This window comes from Haliotis rubra, unplaced genomic scaffold (genome assembly GCF_003918875.1).
Source record: "Haliotis rubra isolate DU_JTF1 unplaced genomic scaffold, ASM391887v1 Scf24, whole genome shotgun sequence".
NCBI classification, from domain to species: domain Eukaryota; kingdom Metazoa; phylum Mollusca; class Gastropoda; order Lepetellida; family Haliotidae; genus Haliotis; species Haliotis rubra.
This window is the reverse complement of record NW_025766447.1, coordinates 167,444-189,667: the sequence shown is the minus strand read 5'-3', so window position 1 is coordinate 189,667 and position 22,224 is coordinate 167,444. Positions and strand designations below refer to the sequence as shown.

At 42.3% G+C, this 22,224-nt stretch overlaps 2 protein-coding genes across 2 annotated transcripts; one reads left to right on the top strand and one right to left on the bottom strand.

The window, feature by feature from the left end:
- Positions 1-780: 780 nt before the first annotated feature.
- Positions 781-8,410, top strand: LOC124278572 (ras suppressor protein 1-like). Its single transcript, XM_046714308.1, has 9 exons — positions 781-998; positions 2,094-2,144; positions 3,064-3,131; positions 4,673-4,725; positions 5,237-5,355; positions 5,840-5,922; positions 6,265-6,379; positions 6,705-6,837; positions 7,186-8,410. The coding sequence occupies exons 1-9, from the start codon at positions 887-889 to the stop codon at positions 7,274-7,276; spliced, it is 825 nt and encodes a 274-aa protein (XP_046570264.1). The 5' UTR covers positions 781-886; the 3' UTR covers positions 7,277-8,410.
- A 1,304-nt stretch (positions 8,411-9,714) lies between these two features.
- Positions 9,715-11,683, bottom strand: LOC124278661 (UDP-galactose translocator-like). The gene is made up of 2 exons (XM_046714433.1): positions 11,483-11,683; positions 9,715-10,593 (listed from the first exon to the last, which is right to left on the bottom strand). Exons 1-2 carry the CDS (start codon positions 11,681-11,683, stop codon positions 9,922-9,924), a joined length of 873 nt encoding a protein of 290 aa, XP_046570389.1. The 3' UTR covers positions 9,715-9,921.
- Between the last annotated feature and the right edge of the window lie 10,541 nt (positions 11,684-22,224).

The window sequence follows — 22,224 nt, the reverse complement described above, 5'->3', positions numbered from 1 at the left end:
TATTATTTTTCAATAATTGGCAGATAGACAATTTCCCTTCATCAGATTTACCAGTCCCAAGAAGAAATAGAACAGACCAGAGGAATCGCCTCATCTGTTTCATATCTTTCATAGATCTTTGTATACAGATTCTGAGTGACAAAATTGATGTCCACAAGGCTGAATTACAAGAAGCATATGTGTTCAACTTTGTACTTATGTCCAACAATATTTCAGTGATTGTTTGATCATAATTACAACATTCGTCTTATGGTAGACATGTAAAAGACATTTCCGAAGTAACATGCCCTAGTTTCGACATGCAAAAGAGATTTCTTATGACTTTGAATTTGTTTTCATCGCTTTTATTCAATGGCTGGAGATGTTTTTCCTCTCCTTACGCCAGAGTCTATAAAGTAATGGTCTGTGTTGACTCTGACCAGGTGTTTCCTCAGCTCGGTCGTCAACATGTACACATTGTAGAACGGCTATCTTTGGTGACAGAAAGCAGACAATGAGTACGACACACTGTGACTTTGTCCATATGTCTAACGATGTACGTCAATCTGAATTTGTCTTATTTTCACGCGAAATATTTAAATTTAAATGTAAGTCTATGTTTAAAGGACAAGGTATGAAAGGTCGGCCAAAGATCGCTATGAGAGACACATATGATTTAAGCACCAGTGAATACAAGGCGCACTATGGCCTGCACAGTACAAATGTCGACGTAGCACGCGGTGCGGAAAAAGTTTAGAACCAGTTTTACCGTAGCACGTAATGGGGTGGAGCTTTGGGAAATGTCAACTTCCGCTATATGACTTCCGGAAGGATATTGCCATTAAAGGAAATGTGTAGAATTCTTTGAGCATTTTCAGATTATTGCATTTTCAGGGACTCGATCAACATGGCTAATAAGTTGAAGAAAGTTATAGAGGAAAATCGGGATAAGAGGGATCCTGAAATTGACCTTGTTGATCGAGGAATCGTTCAGCTGGGTTCCGACGTTCCCGGACTAAGTGAGTGACTTGAGTCATGAACGCATAGAATACTAGATAGACCAGATGCAAATACCTAGGCTGTTAGAGTGTAAAACATGATACTTATTAAGATGAGCGTTAGATTAGGGTGGAGGATCGCCTTCATCGGTTCATGGATGTTGTATCCTACTTTGTTAGCATCTGTGTTAATCATCATGTTAGATATGCCGACATGTAAGGGCAGAGACCATATAATAGATTATATGGTCTCTGGCAAGAGGGACTTGGGTACAAAAAGAACAAGCAGGTAGATTTGGGTTTTTTGTTTTACCTTTTGTAAACAGCCACTCAATGCAAAAGAAATAAAAACGGATAAATCTGCATACATGTTATATCAAATCAAAATGATCATGTAAACATTGTAAAATGACTAAACACAAACAAATCTTGTAAATGCAGATGTTTGTTCATGTTATTATGGCAGCACCAGGGTAAATGGGTCACCCTGCTTACAGTGTGGCTACACATCACATGAGCAAATTTTGGGTTGTTTTTTTTAAGAAAAGAATACAGCAGACACAGAATGGAACATACTTTAATCTTAATTTTTTTTCAGCAGCTGTCACCATTTAAATGATCACACTGTTTTCATCTTTGGGTTAGGGCTCATAGCTGATGAAAGTGTGAAATATCTACCCTGAAACATGCTCAACTCTCACAGTCTAGAGTTAAAACTTGTATACAAAGAGAAAGTTACAGATTAACAATATCAGATATACATGTATACCAATAATAATATATGATATGCTTATTGGTTTGCTATCACTGTTATTGAGGGCATGTTGAATGTGAGATCCACTGAGCGTTTAAGTATAACTAATTACGATAACTCTTAACTGGAAAGCAGTTCCCAAACCAGTGTGTAGACATGTTTGAATAAATGTAGCAAACCATGCATAATAACCAGTTCTTTCCATTTGTATATTAAATTTATATATTACATTTAAATTTACAAGTAAGATCACCATGATAAGTGTAATAATGCTAAATGGACAACTGTAATCCACCATGTCATGACTAGATGTACTATCTTACTTTTTGTCTTTCTTTTTCTGATTTTCCTTTATTTTTCAGTGCACCTCAATCACCTGACCCGCATTACTGCCAGTCACAACAGGATTGCAAGTATGTTCTTAATGTACTTTTAATATGCTTAATATGCTTTGCTTTTGCTTGAGGTGTTTTTTATCCATGTCAGTTTTGCTGTAATACATGTAAACTCTGTGAACAGGCAACATTAAGACAAAAGAGTAGGTGGGTTGGTGATTCACTGGACTGAAATTACGTTTCATATGTTTTTCTTCATCCCCATTAACTATCTCAGTCATTGAAAACTCTTTAAGTGGGTTAGTTTTATTTTGAGGTATAGAATAACAGTACATGCTGTGCAGTCAATGCATGTTTCAATTTGTTTGTTTGTCTGGCCAAGATGTCAGGGACAAATGCAAATACACTGTGAACAGTCTTTGCCAAGAACATTTGAGTCTAATTGCCCAGACCTGTCACGTAACATTATTTTCAATAGATCAGGGCGTTAATGTATGGATTTTTTAGCAGAGCCAGGTTAGAATTGGTCTTCAGCAACCCATGCTTGTCATAAGAGGCAACTAATGGGACCGGGTCACGGGTGGTCAGACTTGCTGACTTGGTTGACACATTTCATCGTATCCCAGTTGTGTAGATGAATGCCTGTGCTGTTGGATTGTCTAGTCCAAACGTGATTATTTACAGGCTGCCACGATATAACTCGAAAATTGCTGAGTGTGACTTCAAATAATGAAGAAAGCAAACAACTTTTTTTAGCAAAGCCTACCAAATTGAAAGACATTTGACTAAACAAGGACCAGGGGCTAAAGTAGCAGACTGTGACGGGGTGAGCACTCTACGATTGTCTGCCCTGGTTATAAATCCACATGCAGGATGATAATTCAACATGTTCAAGTCTGTGATGGTTTACCTGCTCCAAACCTGTCCATGCTTGTCACCTGTCAAAACACAGTTGACGTACTGCTGACTGTAGACTTTCCCAATCTCTACTTTGCAGATATTCCCGCTAACATTGCAGACTTCATTAACCTGGAGATACTCAACCTGTTCAACAACTGTCTGGAAGTAAGTCCATCATTGTTGTGAGGGTCTGCTCAGAAGAAAGTTGATCATCTGTTTTCTTTAGCCACAGTTTAGGTAAACATTCTTGGGGTTTGGGGAACTGGTCCCCAGGCCAAACAATACAAAAATGTTGCCATTCCGATTACACCTCTTTAAGATTTATGGTAGGTAGGTAGGATTTCTTTTTTTCAGAAGTAAAGTATAAACTAGTAACGCAGTTATCAATGTGTAATCGTTTATGCAATCAAGGTTGAGGCCATCATGTCGACTTTCTCTATCAGAATGACCGATGTCTGTTGGTGCCGGGAAAAAAACAGTGGTATCTGAAAGCTTATTTCATTGATACTGCTTAAAAAAAATAGGGTTGGGACCAGAATTCTAGGGTTGGTCAGGTATTTGGAACCACAACATTTGTTTTTTTTTAGGCCCCACTGACAGCTGGCATGTTGAGGAAAACGTTTGTATTGGTGATTTGGTCCCCTTGTACATGCAACTGGCATGATCAGCTGGCATGCTGCACTGACAATGCAAGCATATAACTTGACACAATCTGAAGGAAAGACTGTGTTTATGCCCCAACAGTCTGTTCATGTGCCCCTATAGTCCTTGCTAGAGTCACATTAGACCATCCTTGTGCCCCCTACAGTCTGTCCTAGTGCTCAAACTGTTCACACTCGTGCCCCCAAGAGTCTATGCCAATGCTACATTAGTTCGTACTAGTGTCTCCATTTGTCTGTCGTGGTGCCCAAACAGTCCACACCAGTGGCCAAATGAGTCTATGCCAGTGTTACATTAGTTTATACTAGTGCCCCCAACAGCCTCTGCTTGTGCCCAAACAGTCCACACTAGTGGCCAAAAGAGTCTGTGCCAGTGTTACATTAGTTTCTACTAGTGCCCCCAACAGTCCACACGAGTGGCCAAAAGAGTCTGCTGTTACATTAGTTTCTACTAGTGCCCCAACAGCCCTGCTTTCAGCCCTGTGCCAGTGTTAGATTAGTTTCTACTAAACAGCCTCTGCTTGTGCCCAAACAGTCCACACGAGTGGCCAAAAGAGTCTGTGTCAGTGTTACATTAGTTTCTACTAGTGCCCCAAACAGTCCACACGAGTGGCCAAAAGAGTCTGTGCCAGTGTTAGATTAGTTTCTACTAGTGCCCCCAACAGCCTCTGCTTGTGCCCAAACACTCCACACAAGTGTCCCCCACAGTCCACAGTCCAAGTCCATCCCGGAACTCATGGGGTTTTGTAGGACTGTGGACATTTGTAGTTACTGATGCTGCTGCTTACTGTTAGGATTCATGTTGAATGAAATTCATGTCATGAATAATAGACACACTATTGGATTATTCAGATGTCTCTTTACCAGTATCCACACAAACTGTGAAACAATTCAGGTGTTAATGTCAGTATAAGACAATATCACCTTACTTCTCAGCTTAATGTGTGTATCTGCATCTTGAACTTAGATTGTCAAGGTTACTTGTACATACAACTACACTGTTCAGAAGTGTTACCATATGTTAAATCATTTCACTGTTGTTCACAGGAGCTGCCATCGACGTTGAGTACGATGCCGAAACTTAAAATCTTAAACGTAGGGTAAGTAACTCAATGAAGCTCAGAACAATGTCGGTGTTGTTTACAGTTCACGCTGAAGTTGGTGTGGTTGTCAGTAGGGATGTCATGGTATACCTCCATATCAATGTATCGAAAAGTCCTGAGATCAGTACAGTTTCAACAGAAACTTATGAATATTGGTACTAACTTAATAATTCTTTACCGGTGAAATGTTCTAAGATTATCATTTAAATGAGAATGCTGAAAATACAATTTTATATATTCAGTCGGTGTACAAAATTCATATTTAGCATTGACTTGATATATCAAACTGTAGAGGTCATTGTGTGTCATCTGCCTGAATCAACAAGTGCACCCAGCGACAAACACCCACTGGCACACCAACACAATGATTTTAAATAGTTTTTAAACGTTTTGACAACTTTGTGCATTTTTTAACATGCTGGTCTTAAATACTTTAGTAAGAAATGTTTTCACACGATGAATTTGGGAGAAATCAACATAGATATTGGTCATGTTTTGTTTTTGACAGGATGAACAAACTAAGTGCTCTACCCCGAGGTTTTGGTGCCTTCCCTTCGCTGGAGGTGCTCGATGCAACATACAACAACCTGAATGAACACAGCCTCCCCGGCAACTTCTTCTGTCTGGGTATGTCTTGATCAGAGCAACAAGGCCAGTGTCTGTAGCTCTTGTTGGTGTGCTGCGTCACACTGTGTTAGATGATGTGTATGGTTCAGGTCAGTGATCTTGTAAGTCTGTCTATTAGAGGGGACACTGCTTGGGCTAATAGTCAGTCCTTGAAAGTTTGAATTTGTTTAAAAAACACTTCTTTGTTTGATATTTTATGTTTCATGATATCATTTTGTCTCAATTAGATATTACCCTAGTTACAGTGGGGACAGGTATCAGTTGTACACACTTTGCAGTAATTACTCATGAGACCTTGAGTGGAACATGAAGCACAGCTCCATGTCATACGCCTCATCACGGAGATGTTGGTCATTGTGTTGGATTACGTCAGGCGTGTCAGGATTTGACACAATCTGTGTTTGATAAATATCAACTGGTTTCTGTATATGACATTGTGTAAGTCACCTGTAAGAACTATAACACACATCTATTCTTCTTTCAGATACACTTCGAGCCATGTACTTTGGGGACAATGACTTCGAAACTTTACCCCCTGAAATTGGCAGACTTAAGAATTTGCAAGTTGTAAGTATTTCAGTTGGTGTGCATGAAGTATCAGTGTCACAATATGAGGATTTTTTGTGTTGGATTAACACTCTCTGTCAAACAAATGTTTTATGAAACTCTTCCTCCATAGTGTTGAATTGATGTTTTGAAAAAAATAAGTGTATGAAATTTTAAAAGGTTTTTAAATTATAAACATCCTGGACAGTGTTTAGTTGAGCTTGTTGGGGAGCAGATATTACTGAATTGTCAGTAACGTTAATATTTGAAATAAATTTGAATAGCAATTCTGTTCACAAACTTATCTAAGTGTACAGAGAGAGGCTTGAAATGTGAACTTACCTCCCCTCCCTGGTTCTGCAGCTTTCATTGAGGGAGAATGATCTGGTCATGCTGCCCAAAGAAATCGGGGACTTGATTCGGCTCCTCGAGCTGCACATCCAAGGAAACCGACTCACTGTCCTGCCACCAGAGCTGGGTGAGTAGTATAGGAAGCCTGACCTAAGGGACTTTGAGGGACTTGGGAACTTAGGTCAACTGACAAGTGTATTGCCCCTAAAGGACCTTGATCTCTCCTAACCTCAACTTGATCTTACCCCACCTCAACTCTCACCAGTCACCTTGACCTTTCCGTGCCAACCTTGACCTCCCTTCTCCTTCATCATACCCCTCACTTCTGCAACCCCTAATTACAAATCACAAAGTTGATAAGGAAATTTCATATTCAGTATAATATCAACCTATTTTGATCTCCTCTCCATGTTGTCGGATTCCATCGTCACTGTGGCTGCTTGCTGTTCCAGGCAACCTTGACCTTGTGGGCATGAAGCAGGTGTTCAAGGCTGAAAATAACCCCTGGGTGACCCCCATTGCTGACCAGTTCCAAGTGGGCGTGTCCCATGTGTTCGACTACATCAGATCTGATACTTATAAATTGTGAGTGTAGATATAATCTGACATATAATCAGTGATAAATGGCAAGAGCTAGTGTTTGATCTGATACTTATGAGCAGGGATATGTTTTATCTGATAATTATGGATGGTGAGTAAATGCATTCAATCTGATATTAGTAACCTTTGAGTGTATTTCATCAATCTGATTGCTTTAAAATTTGGGTGTATCCATAAGATCTTACCACTTGTGACTGTATATATTCAATCCTATGACTATAAGTTGCGCGTGTCTTTGCTCAACCTGGCACACATGAACATATTTATTTAATCTGACACTTATACCCTAGACGTGTTGATTCAGACGTGTTCATCCAGCTGTTTGTGTTTCAGCTTGTACGGCCGCCATATTGCAGCAGGCGCACAGCTACCTCCAAAGACAACCGACAAGTCCAAGAAGATCAGCCGTGTTAAACCCAAATGATCTTCCCAACTGTGATCTGCAGCCACAAATAACTCAGCATTTATCTTTCAATGATATATTGCATGCATCGTCCATGTATCCCGTAGGAATATCAACATGTTAGTCACTCAGCCTCTGATAGAGCCCCCCTCTGAGCCATGTTGGAGGAAACACTTCCATCTCTGGGTCCCTATCCACAAGCTTGTTTAGCATTACGAGCGATCGTAACGATATAGTTTATCATAGGATTACAATTGACATAGGGACGTAATGACGCTATATTAGTTACTCTAGTACATCATACATCTCACAGCAGTCATCTATACAAGCTTGCAGATGCCAGTGTTATGGAATACAGCAAGTAGGCACAGTGGGACCTTCAGTAGGTTTGCAGAGACTGTATACAGTCATACAAAATAAACACTGCCATTATTCCATGACATTGTACAGATGGAAGTGATGTAGAAGAGGGAATGATGTCAGCATGTCCCTAGTGTGAGTGGTTTGTGTACGATATTGTGTAATTGTGGATCTTTTAGCTGGAAAGGTTGAATACCTCTTAAACATGTTAATTCATAAAATGAAACCTACTGAATCCTTCAAGGTAGTGAAAGTTAGTATAAAGAATGTTCTCCCTGCTTCACCCAGCCCCTGGAGGATAGGAACAGCATTGAAGGCTACGGAAATATAGGAAGAAGGTTCGCTTGCTGAAGCCCGAACAGCTGCATAGAGGGATAATCAGCTTAGTGATCATAGCATTGACAAGAGTTGGGGATCAAAGACAGTTTGTGGCATAAAAACCTTGACCCTAACAGTAGTTGATGATCCCTACAGCCTGGACCCTCATAAGAGAGGGTTTGGATACCCTATCCCACCTGTCTTGTGTAGCCCCTGCCTGTATACTCCGTTTCTCCCAATGTAGACTATGTGTTAGCTGCTGTCTTTAACATGACTTTTATGTGCCTTTGTATGTTTAGCCAATTGAACCAGACCACAGTACTGCCGGGTATCTGTGACAGCAGTTGGCATGGATACTAACGAGGTGCTCGGCTTTGTTAGTCATAACTGATGTATGTTATCATAATATATGAAATATTTATAAACATTTTATACTGTTGCCTTGTGCATGTAGATGAATAAATCATAACTGTTGAAGTGTCTGTTTGAGTGCTATGTTGCTGTGACTTTGGACATTCAACATACAGGTCTAGCTATGTTGAACTGGGTCCCCGAGTCCATTCATAAGGCATCCATATCTCTGAGGATAATCTATTTCTTAACTTACTTGAGTCTGGATGTTGCCGTTCCAGACAGTAACATTACAAGGTCATGAAACCAGAGTAACCTGACTGACAACAGGTATGTTTACAAGGTCACATGACCAGAGTGACCTGACTGACAACATGTATGTTTACAAGGTCACATGACCAGAGTGACCTGACTGACAACATGTATGTTTACAAGGTCACATGACCAGAGTGACCTGACTGACAACAGGTATGTTTACAAGGTCACATGACCAGAGTGACCCGACTGACAACATGTATGTTTACAAGGTCACATGACCAGAGTGACCCGACTGACAACAGGTATGTTTACAAGGTCACATGACCAGAGTGACCCGACTGACAACATGTATGTTTACAAGGTCACATGACCAGAGTGACCCGACTGACAACATGTATGTTTACAAGGTCACATGACCAGAGTGACCCGACTGACAACACGTATGTTTACAAGGTCACATGACCAGAGTGACCCGACTGACAACATGCATGTTTACAAGGTCACGTGACCAGAGTAATCCAACTGGCTGGCTGCTGTTTGGGGCTGAAGTCATGGCATGACAATTCCACTGTAGCAACATGTGAAAGAATTGGATGTCCTTCAGGATCTTTTGAGAAGTTTAAGTCTCATCATCATTGGTGTTTGCTCACTACTTAATAGCTGTGTTAAGAGTAAGTTTCTTTTTTAGCATTTTTAGCAATATTTGTCTTAATTGGTATGCAGAATTTATGTTGTTTCAGCTAGCACGTCTAGAACCAATATATGATTTAGAACTATATCCTAGTAAGTTATCAAATGTTTGAGCCCCAAGGCAATGATGATGCAAGTTCGTAAGGACCTTACTGTAAGGAATTAAAAGAAATATCTTGTCCTTTCAAACTCCTTTAAAACCCTACGAAAATGTATAACTACCAGTGGTAACAAATTACCGAACAGCACACCTGTGGTGAAAAGCCGGACTGTGTGGTCCGAATCACGGACTTGTTTGACACGTCATTGTATCCCATTGTAGTGATGCTCATGCTGTTGATCACTTGTATGTTTGGTCAGGTCTTGATTACTTACACACCTCCGCCATATAGCTGCAAAACTGCTGAGTGAGGCATTAACCAACGAACAAACCAACCTAATGTGTAATTATTTGATTGTATCAAGACCTTAGAAAAGAAACATTCTCCTATAATATTTTATTGTATATCTTTAGTTGCACAAATGTACACATCACTTACATCACAAGAACCAAAAGCTGTTAGCACAGTACATGTGCTGTTTTTGTCAGTACAAATAGTGTTGTTATACTTGTAATGTTATCACGTCTACCTTTTCGTAGTGACTTGCGTTGCTGGACGCGTTTAGATGCTGGCTGCAGGCCTGTCGTGTCAGCTCATATTTGCTACTGTTAGTTTGCTATGTGTCTGTTTGACTGTATATCTAGTAGAATCAAGTCTTGCTGCGTTATAGCCATACAAAAACATTGCCATTATGACCAGGTGTGCCCCGACCGCGGTTTCAATAGTAATGCCTGTGCGAAACAGAAAGAAAGAGGCGGCACAGGACAAGAGTATAGCTAAAGCCATCGCAAACGTCTTCAGAATATTGTCCATGACCTTCACAACAAGAGCCACGAGGAGCCCACCAAGGGACTGCAGGAGTATAAGCAACCACACCCAACTGTCGTAGCCATGAAAGAAACCTTGGTCCATGAGGGAATGCCCATCTTTCACAAACAATGTTACCGTCGCACACATTGCCCCAGGGATGCCAAGTTGGATATTCCTCTCCCAGACAGACTGACTTCCCCCCTTGAGAATCTTCTCAAAGTAGATGCTCGCAAATCCAGACAGAACACTTGCTCCTATCACTGCTGCTAGTGCAATGGCTTCTGCGTTGTGGGCTGTGTGAGTGTGCTGAGAGTGATCTACCTTGATTTGTGTTATGGCCACTCCAGCAAACAGCAGCAGTAGAGAAAGCCATTGTGTTTTAGAAAGCGTCTTCCGGAGTATCAGAACCGAGAAAAGAGCCGTAGTCAGTATCTTTAGCTGATAGGTTACCTGTAAAGGTTCAACAGAGGTAAAACTGTATAAACATTTTTATGGAACAAAACGAACCATGCAGTTTATAGAAATCCAGGAGACAATTTGTACAGAGATGTATAAAAAAACACACACTCGTTTCTCGTTTGTATTTAACGAGTGGATTTCAAACGGTAGCGCAAACCATGATGGCCCTTCCACGAACCCAGGCAGTCATCACTGACTTTCAGTTACCCGTTAACACGGTTTTCGCTGCTATTTTGCCTTTGAAATCTAGTTTGGCGGATAATAGAGACTGCATGGCTTTTTTATGATTATTAATATGGTACCAGACCGGACGACATTAGGTGGGATATTTCATTTATAACTCACGTTAAATATGGATTTATGAGGAGCTGTGGTAAGGAAGATGTAGATTCGAAGCTTTGACAAGAATTCACGAAGTTAAGTAGTCGACGGTACACGGCGCAAAAATATACTAAAAACATGCGTTGAGACATTTTCCTCTATCTAGACCTTAAGCCACAGCTTTGTGAGCGAGCGAGTAAGTTAAACTTGGGTTCAGCAGGATTCCAGTCACGTCGTGTCAGTAAGTGATATGAAAGAATAGTGATGGACATCTCACACGTAAACTTACCAATTTGGAGAAACACACGTGTGTGGGTATGATACTGACGAATCTACAAACATAATCAGAGCGACCTGTGTTCCTGGCGTGTGTATGGGAGGCAACTCTGCATAGCGAATTGTGATCTGTAGACGACTAGGCCACAGCTTTTGAAACACGAGTACTGTCGAAATAGTTTATATATTTGAATCGTGATTGTCACAAAATTTACACAAATACAAATGTTCTGTTTAAAAGCTAATCAACGATTGTGAGTTAAAGCGTCATATGTTTGCCTACCTGGAACACCACTGAGTTGAGATTTGACAATGCAAAGAAGACTAGATTATTCTGGACGGCGTACAGCGTGGCAGGAACGGACACCCGCGCCCATTCCCGCAGACCTCCAAGTGTGATGGAGTAGACGTTAGACAGCCATTTAGACGGATGTCGTAGGAACGTAACTAGTAGACAGGCGCCGACCTTCACAAGCTCTGCCATCATGACCGCCGTCGAAGCGGAAAACATGGCGCCCTTACGTGTACGTACATAGTGCGTGAGAACGACCACAGACGCGTTAGCACACGATAACAGCGTCAGCATTGCCACCTTCATCAACGTCCTCATACCTGGAACACACGAATAATGTCAGATCAGAATTATCTAAACAATCTCAGCCCAAGAACACTATCGAATTGCATTAAAACAGGACGACGTACACGTCAGTACTGCCTTACAAAGAATGATCACCCGTAAAAACGTCATTACTGCTTTACGAAGAACGCGCGTTCATTAAACACGTCAGTACTGCCTTACAAAGAATGATCACCCGTAAAACACGTCATTACTGCTTTACGAAGAACGAGCGTCCATTAAACACGTCAGTACTGCCTTACAAAGAATGATCACCCGTAAAACACGTCATTACTGCTTTACGAAGAACGCGCGTCCATTAAAACGTCAGTACTGCCTTACAAAGAATGATCACCCGTAAAACACGTCATTACTGCTTTACGAAGAACGCGCGTTCATTAAACACGTCAGTACTGCCTTACAAAGAATGATCACCCGTAAAACACGTCATTACTGCTTTACGAAGAACGCGCGTTCATTAAACACGTCAGTACTGCCTTACAAAGAATGATCACCCGTAAAACACGTCATTACTGCTTTACGAAGAACGCGCGTCCATTAAACACGTCAGTACTGCCTTACAAAGAATGATCACCCGTAAAACACGTCATTACTGCTTTTACGAAGAACAGCGTTCATTAAACACGTCAGTACTGCCTTACAAAGAATGATCACCCGTAAAACACGTCATTACTGCTTTACGAAGAACGCGCGTCCATTAAACACGTCAGTACTGCCTTACAAAGAATGATCACCCGTAAAACACGTCATTACTGCTTTACGAAGATCGCGCGTCCATTAAACACGTCAGTACTGCCTTACAAAGAATGATCACCCGTAAAACACGTCATTACTGCTTTACGAAGAACGCGCGTTCATTAAACACGTCAGTACTGCCTTACACAGAATGATCACCCGTAAAACACGTCATTACTGCTTTTAAAAGAACGAGCGTCCATTAAACACGTCAGTACTGCCTTACAAAGAATGATCACCCATGAAACACATCATTACTGTGTCATGAAGTATGATCACTCGTGAAACAAAATGCATTATAAAATGTGTGAATTTTTTATGATTTATGGGAAATTCAGCCCTTACACGTTGCCTGGGCACATCTTGGGACTCACCTCAATGGAAACATGGATCCTTGATGACCAAATGCTATGGTAGTACAACATGTACGGTGCGATATAACTACGAAGTGAAACTATGATTGATGAAAACAAAGCTATATTATGGAGAACATACCCAGTCCCAGGTTTAGAAATACTATTGGCCAAAGTGTCGTGCAGTTCCTGTGAGGCTCCCTCTGTGATTGCGGCACTTGGAACTCTCATCTCGGATTAAATCGTTTGATAACAACTTGAGACAGAATTTATATTTGATTTCACACATACAAGAGTTACCATAGTGGAGATGGCTGACCCGATAGTGCCCGTGTCTGCATCTGTTGCCGTCAGCTCTCCGACCTTGACATCCCCTGGTCTGGGAGTGATGCGATATTGGCGCAGGACCTATTCAGTCACACTTCTGAACTCGACGCTCGTCACACGAACGAAAGAAGGAGCTCTGCACAAAACTATACAGGTCAGTTGCTATGAATACACAAAGCCAATGAGGTCAGTTGCAAACTAAACATTTTGTCTCTCAAAACCGTGAAACGTTGTCTCTTGTCTCAGAAATATAGTAGAAGTATATATATGCGTTGGCATGGGTTTTATCGCATGTGACCTTGAAACACTGCCTATTACCGATATCATGTACACAGTTAAACTGGCGCGTAGATTGAAAGGGAGTTTAACGTCCCTTTCAACATATTTTACTCATATAGGGACGAGCATGCACGTGTGGGTTCAAAGGTCGTGTCCGTTTGCGTGTGCGCGCATGATCAGTGTGTGTGTGTGTGTGTGTGTGTGTGTGTGTGTGTTAGTGTTATTCTTTCTCGGCCTTATACCGTGTTTATTGTATTCGTCAAATGAGACTTCATGCCACAGTCACACATGCACACTCGCCCAGACACAATGTACGCACTTCCAACGGACCAATTTTGCGTCGCCGCACAAAGCCACCTTCCAGCTATGTGACGATGGTATGTAGATAACTGCCCCCAAACCAGTGGTCGATATAATGAGCAATGATCAACACGGACGGGGTACGAAGACACCCAATCATCAAAGTCACCGAGCTTGACCACCTGACCGATTCAGTCGTCTTTCACGACCAGCAAAGGCTTCTCGGTACCTATTCTTACCCGGAATACCCAAGATGGCTTTTCTGTAGGCACACCAGGGTGTAGGCACACTGGGTCTGAAGGTACAGTGGGATGTTACCGAATATATTAAACAGACAAATGAGACAGAAGTTCTGGTCAGTTTGGAACATGAGCCAGGTAGTTTCAATAAATGAAATCATCTAGAAGGCCACTGATACGGTTTCTACTATGCCAGCAGCGTTCGAAATTAACGTCTGTCCTTAGGCCCGAAGCCGACTGAAAACCATTCGGACCCATAGTTTTTGTTTTCTGCAGGTCCTTATGGCCGACAGCATTTTTCATCCCCCCAAGCTAAGGAGTATTATTTCCATACTAAACTATATCGCCTACATTCAGATCAGGACCCACAGCCTTTTCTGGTTCTGGGTCCTTACTGTCTGCTGTTTCAGGGTTAAGGGCAAACACTGTATGCCAGTAGTAATGCATAACGCCTAGTCATTTAAAATAGGAATATTTCTTTCAGATCTGGTCAAGATGGTGTCGGAGAAGGGAGGTAAAGGTGTGCTGCTCCTGGTGTCCATTGGGCTGACAGTGTCATTACTCTCCTTCATATACCTCGCCGACAGGAACCCCGGTGTCAAGAGATGCCAATCTGCTCACTCGACGCCGTCACGCACCAAAGTTCAGACTGATCTTGCAGAGGTGTACCCAGTTCCCGACGTGAACTCAAGGACAGTTCATTACTTTTGGTGCGAGCGGAAAATGTTTGAGTTCCACAATTATTTAAGCGTCCTTAGTGTTGTAAAGATTGTGAAGCCCCTGAAGATCGTGTTCCACTACACCGACTACCCAGTGCTGGATCCACTCGAGTACAACTCCTGGTTCCGTGACCTTGTCGCCACCATCCCTTATCTCGTGCTGGACGAGATGACCTCTGACACCTCGTGTAGAAACAGTGCCCAGGACAAGCTCAACACAGTACTGGGGTATCTACAAAAACATGGCGGCCTCTACGTGGGAGAAAACACAGTGATCAGACAGTTTCCCACCCAGGCTAAGCAGATGCACCTATTGTTTTCATTTCGCGCTACCAATAAACATGAACAGATAGTTAAAAATGAATATTTAGATAAAAGCTTGGATGGGTTTATTGGTATCGTTCCCGGCGCAAAAGTCAACACAGTTGACAGGTCACAGAACTTTAGCTCCAGTAATATGAGAGCTTGTTCTATGTTTGAATACGAGGTTTCACTAGAGCGTTGTTTAGCCGTTGTTGTCAATTTGCCGGTTAGACCCAAAGATATCTGGTACATCGATATCAATTTTGGAAAGCTTGCTCGACTTTTATTCTATGGTAATTCCGATGTAATACATTTACAGCAAAACTTCACAGTTCTTGCGCCGAGGATTTCTCATTACATATGGTTCGGGAAGAGAACCTTGACGTACGCCCATTATCTTAGCGTCCTCAGTGCACTGTACGTCGCTGACTTGCATCACGTGTACTTCCACGGAGACTGTGAACCTCTGGGGGAATTCTGGGAGACGCTAAAGAGGGAGGAAAATGTGACGCACGTGTTTATGGAACTGCCCGAATTTGTGTTCGGGAATGTCGTGCAGAACAAAGCTCACGCCAATGATGTTGTGAAACTATACATTCTAGACAAATATGGCGGAGTTAACCAGGACCCGGATGTACTATGGACAAAACCTATTCAAGACTCTCATCTTGCCTATGATTCTGTTATGGGGTTTGAGTGGGTCAAAGCCCAAGTTTGGCCGGAAACGTTCAACATTGGAGTATTCATAGCCAAGAAGCACTCCAAGTTCGTGCAAGAATTCTTGTTGACAATGAAGGACTACCGTGACAACCACTGGATCTACAACTCGGGGTGTCTGCCATACAGAGTGTATGAACGCTTTCCTCATGTCCTGTTTGCCGACAGACAGCTGCAGGTGCTGTGCTATAAGCACAGATGTCACCCGCCGTGGTACAAAGATTACAACGAATATTACATGAATGACGATGCTCTGTCTTTCTTCATCGAGTGGAACGTAGAAACGTTGTCTGTTCATCTCACCTTTCCCAAGCCTTATGGCGAATACACGAGCCAGGGTACCCTGCTGGCGTCGACTGGAACGTATGCTCAAATCGGGAAAAATATCCTCAAGAAGGCTGGAAAACTGTGACGCTTGTTTTGGGCATCTGTACTGCATGAAGTAACACCACGAGACAGGCAGGCTAGCTACACCTTGTCGTCTTCAACACAAGAAACTTCGTCCCAGGAAATCAGTATCTGATCCCTAAAGGTGGACCAGCTCCCGTCAGTGAAATCCTCGAAGTCTCTATGTCAGCCTGATTGACATATTCAGCGTCATTATATAGCGTCATAGATAATAAGGGATATTATGACCAATTCACAAGGGTGCAGTTCAACTGTTAATCTAGAATTAATCATTTTAAACCAAATTTGACTGATACGTGTCATGTATAGCTTGTGTTTGAGGTAGCTTTTCTCATCATGTTCATTTTTTAATAGTCCATAACCTCTTCTTGTCAGTGCGACAGAGACACACACACACACACACACACACACACACACACACACTGAAACCTATTGACGTTTGATGGCACATGCTCGCTGTGGATACCCTTCATACGCAAGGCGTGTAGCAAGCCAATGTTTTCGTGTAACCCCGATATGTTGCAAAGCTTTATATTCAGATAGTATTGAGGGCTTGCCCAACCTTTACAGCAACAAGCATGTGTAAGCCCAAGCTTTTTTCTATAACGGCAGCTACGCCCCTGTTAGCTGGTGACCCTTCAATAATGATAGTTCTAGGATGTATCTAGCCGCTAAAAACTAGTATCATTATACCGATATAGTGTTTCAGTTTCACACACGACATTCGTGACAGCGTATTGACTGGACGGGGGATTCAGAACATCTCACATCATCGTGATACAACTAGGTTTACTCTTTAAAGCGGTACACTGACTGACCTACTCACTAATCGATTCAACTGGATTCCACTCGCTCAGATAACCAACAACCCAACCAACCAACTGCTTTGTAACATCCACTCATTAACCCATAACCCCCCCCTCGCCAACCACTACCCCTCAACCAACCACCAACCACCTCACACCACTATCCTCCAACCACCCCTCACACACCAAGCTACCCAACCAACCACCCCTCACACACCAAACTAGCCAAACACCCACCCACTCACTCACTCACTCGTTCATTCATTCATCCATTCATTCACTCCACTTACCATCCACCGGCACGACCACTCACTCGATATCCTACTAAAAACTGACCGACCGACCCAATCGCTACGACCTCAACCGTCAAGAAATGACAAAACTTTATGTATCATCATCATTTTCAACGACGTTTCATTGCTTGAAAACGGTATAACATATGGCGACGTTTCATATGCTTCATCATCCATAAAGTTTTGTCATCTCTAAACCACCAACTTCTAGAATGCCACTCAAACAAATCTTAACCACCAAACCACCCAATCATTCACTCACTCACTCACTAGACGGGGCACCACGTTCTGGTGGCTATTTCCCAGTTCCAGATGCAGTGATGTTTGTCATGTGTGACTCGGACACATTATAGTTATCAGCAGTTGCATGCATGCCGTCATTACATGTATCGAGGTAGACTCCTGTTGTGGTGTTTGAAACCTTCAATGAGGCTGTTTCAGTCCTCCAGCTTGCCCATCTTAAGTCCTTCTTAACTGCCACGTATACCGTACAGCGTACATGTACACACGTGATGTTTGTGTTGTACCAAGTGCTGGACCTGACCCAAGACCTGAATCCCGTACGTCTTTTAATTGATAAACTTGGGCTCTTTTCGTTTTCCTTCTGTTTCATAACGGCTAAATCATCGTTGAGATCCGAATAATCAATATCATAACTGATGATGTGAACCTTGTTCATGTACAAGGCCATGTTTACGACATATGTCGGAGACTCATCTACTGAATTTGTCGATTCGGTAAAGCTGACATTGATCATGATATTTAATCAAACCACTTTAATATGACGCGACTGTGCAGTTGATTTTATGAAATACACTGTGCTTTTCATGAATAAATCACACCAACAAGTGCTTTTGTTTCGTATCGTCACTTTCAGTACAATTCATTATTTGTTTGGCGTCAGGCAACAAACGAATTATGCAAATTGTGTGATCAGCGGAGATACCGGTAGGGAGAGACGTGCTTGCCCTTTTCGGTAACCTGTGAAGATCTGGGTGAGAATTGGTCTTCGGCAGCCCATGCTTGTCGTAAGAGGCGATTAACGGGATCGGGTGGTCAGGCTCGGTGACTTGGTTGACACATGTAATCGTGTCTCAACTGCGTAGATCAATGCTCATGCTGTTGATCACTAGATTGTCTGGTCCAGACTCGATTACCGCCGCCATATACTAGTAGCTGGAATATTGCTGAATGCGATGCTAAACAACCAGCCAACCAACCTTCTCGGGAACACCTGGTGTCCCCCCTGACCCTTAGCCATCCCTAAGAACCTTGGCCATGCTACTGAGTCGGAATGGCTTCAGTCAATCTTATATAAGTGCCTTCTCCGTTTGCTCGTTGAGTGAGGGTGGCGTTAATCAGTGGTAAACTCAGTGACGTAAATCTGTGTGATACCAACAATGGCGAAGACGATATTGACTAGCCACAGGAAAAATTATTAGTACTTCACAGTTTCATTCAGTTTCACAACTTAAAAGTTATTTGTGCTTCTTTATGTGTGATCGTCACGTGTCTCTAAACCACACCATTGCTCGCTGATAGGAGGCGCACAAAGGACACCATCCAAATAATTCGTTATGTTTCGGATCTTGCGAATATATACTGAACGTATATCCTTAGAGTGTGGCCTTATGTATATAGGGGAACGTGTACTGGTCATCAAAGACCGGCCTTGTTTGTATACTGAAGGTATGTTATTAAAAACTGGCCTTGTGTGTATACTGAAGGTATGTTATTAAAGACGGGCCTTGTTTGTATACTGAAGGTATGTTATTAAAGACTGGCCTTGTGTGCATACTGAACGTATATTATTAAAGACGGGCCTTGTTTGTATACTGAAGGTATGTTATTAAAGACGGGCCTTGTTTGTATACTGAAGGTATGTTATTAAAGACGGGCCTTGTTTGTATACTGAAGGTATATTATTAAAGACGGGCCTTGTTTGTATACTGAAGGTATATTATTAAAGACGGGCCTTGTTTGTATACTGAAGGTATATTATTAAAGACGGGCCTTGTTTGTATACTGAAGGTATATTATTAAAGACGGGCCTTGTTTGTATACGGACCGTATATTATTAAAGACGGGCCTTGTGTGTATACTAAAGGTATATTATTAAAAGACTGGCCTTGTGTAAATACTGGAGGTATATTGTTAAAAAGGTATATTATTAAAGGGCCTTGTGCGTATACTGAACGTATATTATTAAAGACGGGACATGTGTGTATACTTAAGGTATATTATTAAAGACGGGCCATGTGTGTATACTAAAGGTTTATTATTAAAGACGTGCCTTGTGTACATACTGAAGGTATATTATTAAAGACGGGTCTTGTTTGTATACTGCACCTATATATATTAAATATATTATTAAAGACGGCCTTGTTTGTATACTAAGAAGGTATATCATTATACTAAAATTATTAAAGACGGTCCTTGTGTACATACTGAAGGTATATTATTAAAGGCGGGCCTTCTGTATATACTGGAGGTATATTATTAAAGACGGGCCATGTGTGTATACTGAAGGTATATATTATTAAAGACGGGCCTTGAGTATATACTGAAGGTATATCACTCCAAGACTCAACTGTAAAAGTATCAGGACAGATTGAAACTATAGGTAAATGCTCCAAGTCTATGTTCTTTCCATTTCGGAAATGGTTCGCACTGCACTGAATGTGCTATATGTGTTTAACTACACTGGAAGATCAATTTTGATAAACATTGGTGTGTCAATTAAGACCGCCATCAGATAAATGTGATTGATTAAATATAACAGTTGTGTTATCTAGTTGATGAAATCTGTAATTGGGAAGTCACAGTGCATCCATGACACCTTGTGTTGGGCAGCTGCTCCCTGCCGACACCCGCCAGCTTCCCACCTCTACAGTACATCAGCAACAGAGGCAGCAGAATCAGATGTGTGATGTGGGTCTGGCGGCGCTGCTACAGGTCTCCAGCAGGACACTTACTTGACCCCTACAGCAGTACTCCTGACCTAACTGCACACTTTTACAGTGAGTCATAACAGTATGAAATATTTTGTATCCCTAAATGAAAATGAATAGTATAGCTTCGATTCCTAGTCGCTAATAGAAGACACGATTCTGAGACACGTCCATGGTTGCCATTTGTACATGGTGTCTATATGTTTTAATTTCAGAAAATCCAATCTGGCATCGCTGCTATGAAACATTCGTGGCACATATTTGGCGGTCTTGGGCTCGTGCTGACCCTAGTGACCCTGGCGTGTGTTATAAGATGGGCCAGTAAAACCCAAAGTGACGGTACATGTGGGAAGCCTCAAGAAACAGCGACATCTGCTTCTGCACCGGTGAAGGCTACCACACAGTCAGACCTGCTCCATCAGCTTCTGTTAGAAGAGGATGCCATCCCGGGCTGGGATGTGACTTCTGAAGGAAGGACGCCAGGGTCTGCAGCCACTGTCCATTACTTCTGGTGCAAGGACGAGATATTTACGTTTGAGAATTATATTAGCGTGATGAGCGTAGTGAAAACCGTGAACCCGTACAAGATAGTGTTTCATTACACGACTCGACCTCGCACGGACCCCCATGAATACTTCTTCTGGTTCCAGGATGTTCAGACTATCCCTTATCTGGTGATGAAGAGTCTAGATGCTCAACATCCGTGCAGGGACTCCCCTGTGACCAAGCTGCAGACAGTCACGGCATATCTACAACAACATGGCGGCATGTACGTGGGAGAAGAAACAATCGTCACGCAGGAGTGGTTCCGGCTCCAACTACAGCGACAGCTTCTTCTTCTACCTGACCAGGAACAACTAATTCACATCATTTCCAATATATCTCATTCAAAAAATATCATTAAATATCTGAATGGCGTTATTTTACTGCAGATGGGAAATCAGTCAGAGTTGCTACCGAACAACGAGACGGAGCGTTACCCCCACTGCTGCTTGGTGAGGGACCTGCAGAGCAGGGTGGGAGGGTGTGTCTGTATTGTACCCGTGTTGGATCATATCCTCTACCCTAAATATGTGTGGGGAGTGGACAGTGAGTTCGGCCGGCTGATTAGGGACATAGCATACGGGCATGAAAATCAACTAGTACCCAAACAGAACTATTCAGATCTCGCTCCTCGACTCTCCCACTACATTTGGTATGGTAAACGTCAGTTTGATTTCTCTCATTACCTGAGCGTGTTAAGTGCTATATACGTGGCTGGTTTTGGGAAAGTCTTCTTCCACGGCGACATTGAACCCTACGGGGAGTATTGGGACAAGATTACAGCGGAGGAGGATGTAACGTACATTTACATGGAACTGCCAGAGTCGGTGTTCAACAACACTGTAAGACAACCTGCACATGCGAGCGATATTATGAAAATGTACATCCTGTATCAATATGGCGGCGTTCATCAGGATCCCGATGTATACTGGCTGAACTATGTCAGCGATGATGAACTGGCCTATGATTCAATGATGGGGTTCGAATGGCTTCAAGCAGGACACTGGCCAGAAACGTTCAACATTGGGGTGTTTATGGCAAAAAACATTCAAAATACATAAAAGAATTCGTCAAAACGTACAGAGATTTTCGAGATAACGAGTGGATTTTCAATTCAGCCTTGCTGACATATCGCACGTATGAACGGAATCCCACGGTTCTGTTTGCTGACAGGCATCTGCAGGTGTTGTGTTTTCTCCAGAGATGTCATCCGCCTTGGCTCAGCGACTACAACATCTACGACCTCACACCTGACGCTCCGGGCTTCGACTTCGACTGGATGAATGAGGCTCTAACAATTCACAATACCGTACCTAAGCCATACAAGGAGCTGAGCAGCATGGACCTTCTCATGAACAGCACGTCCGTGTTTGCAGATATTGGGAAGTTTATACTGGTCAATTCAGGTCGCTTGA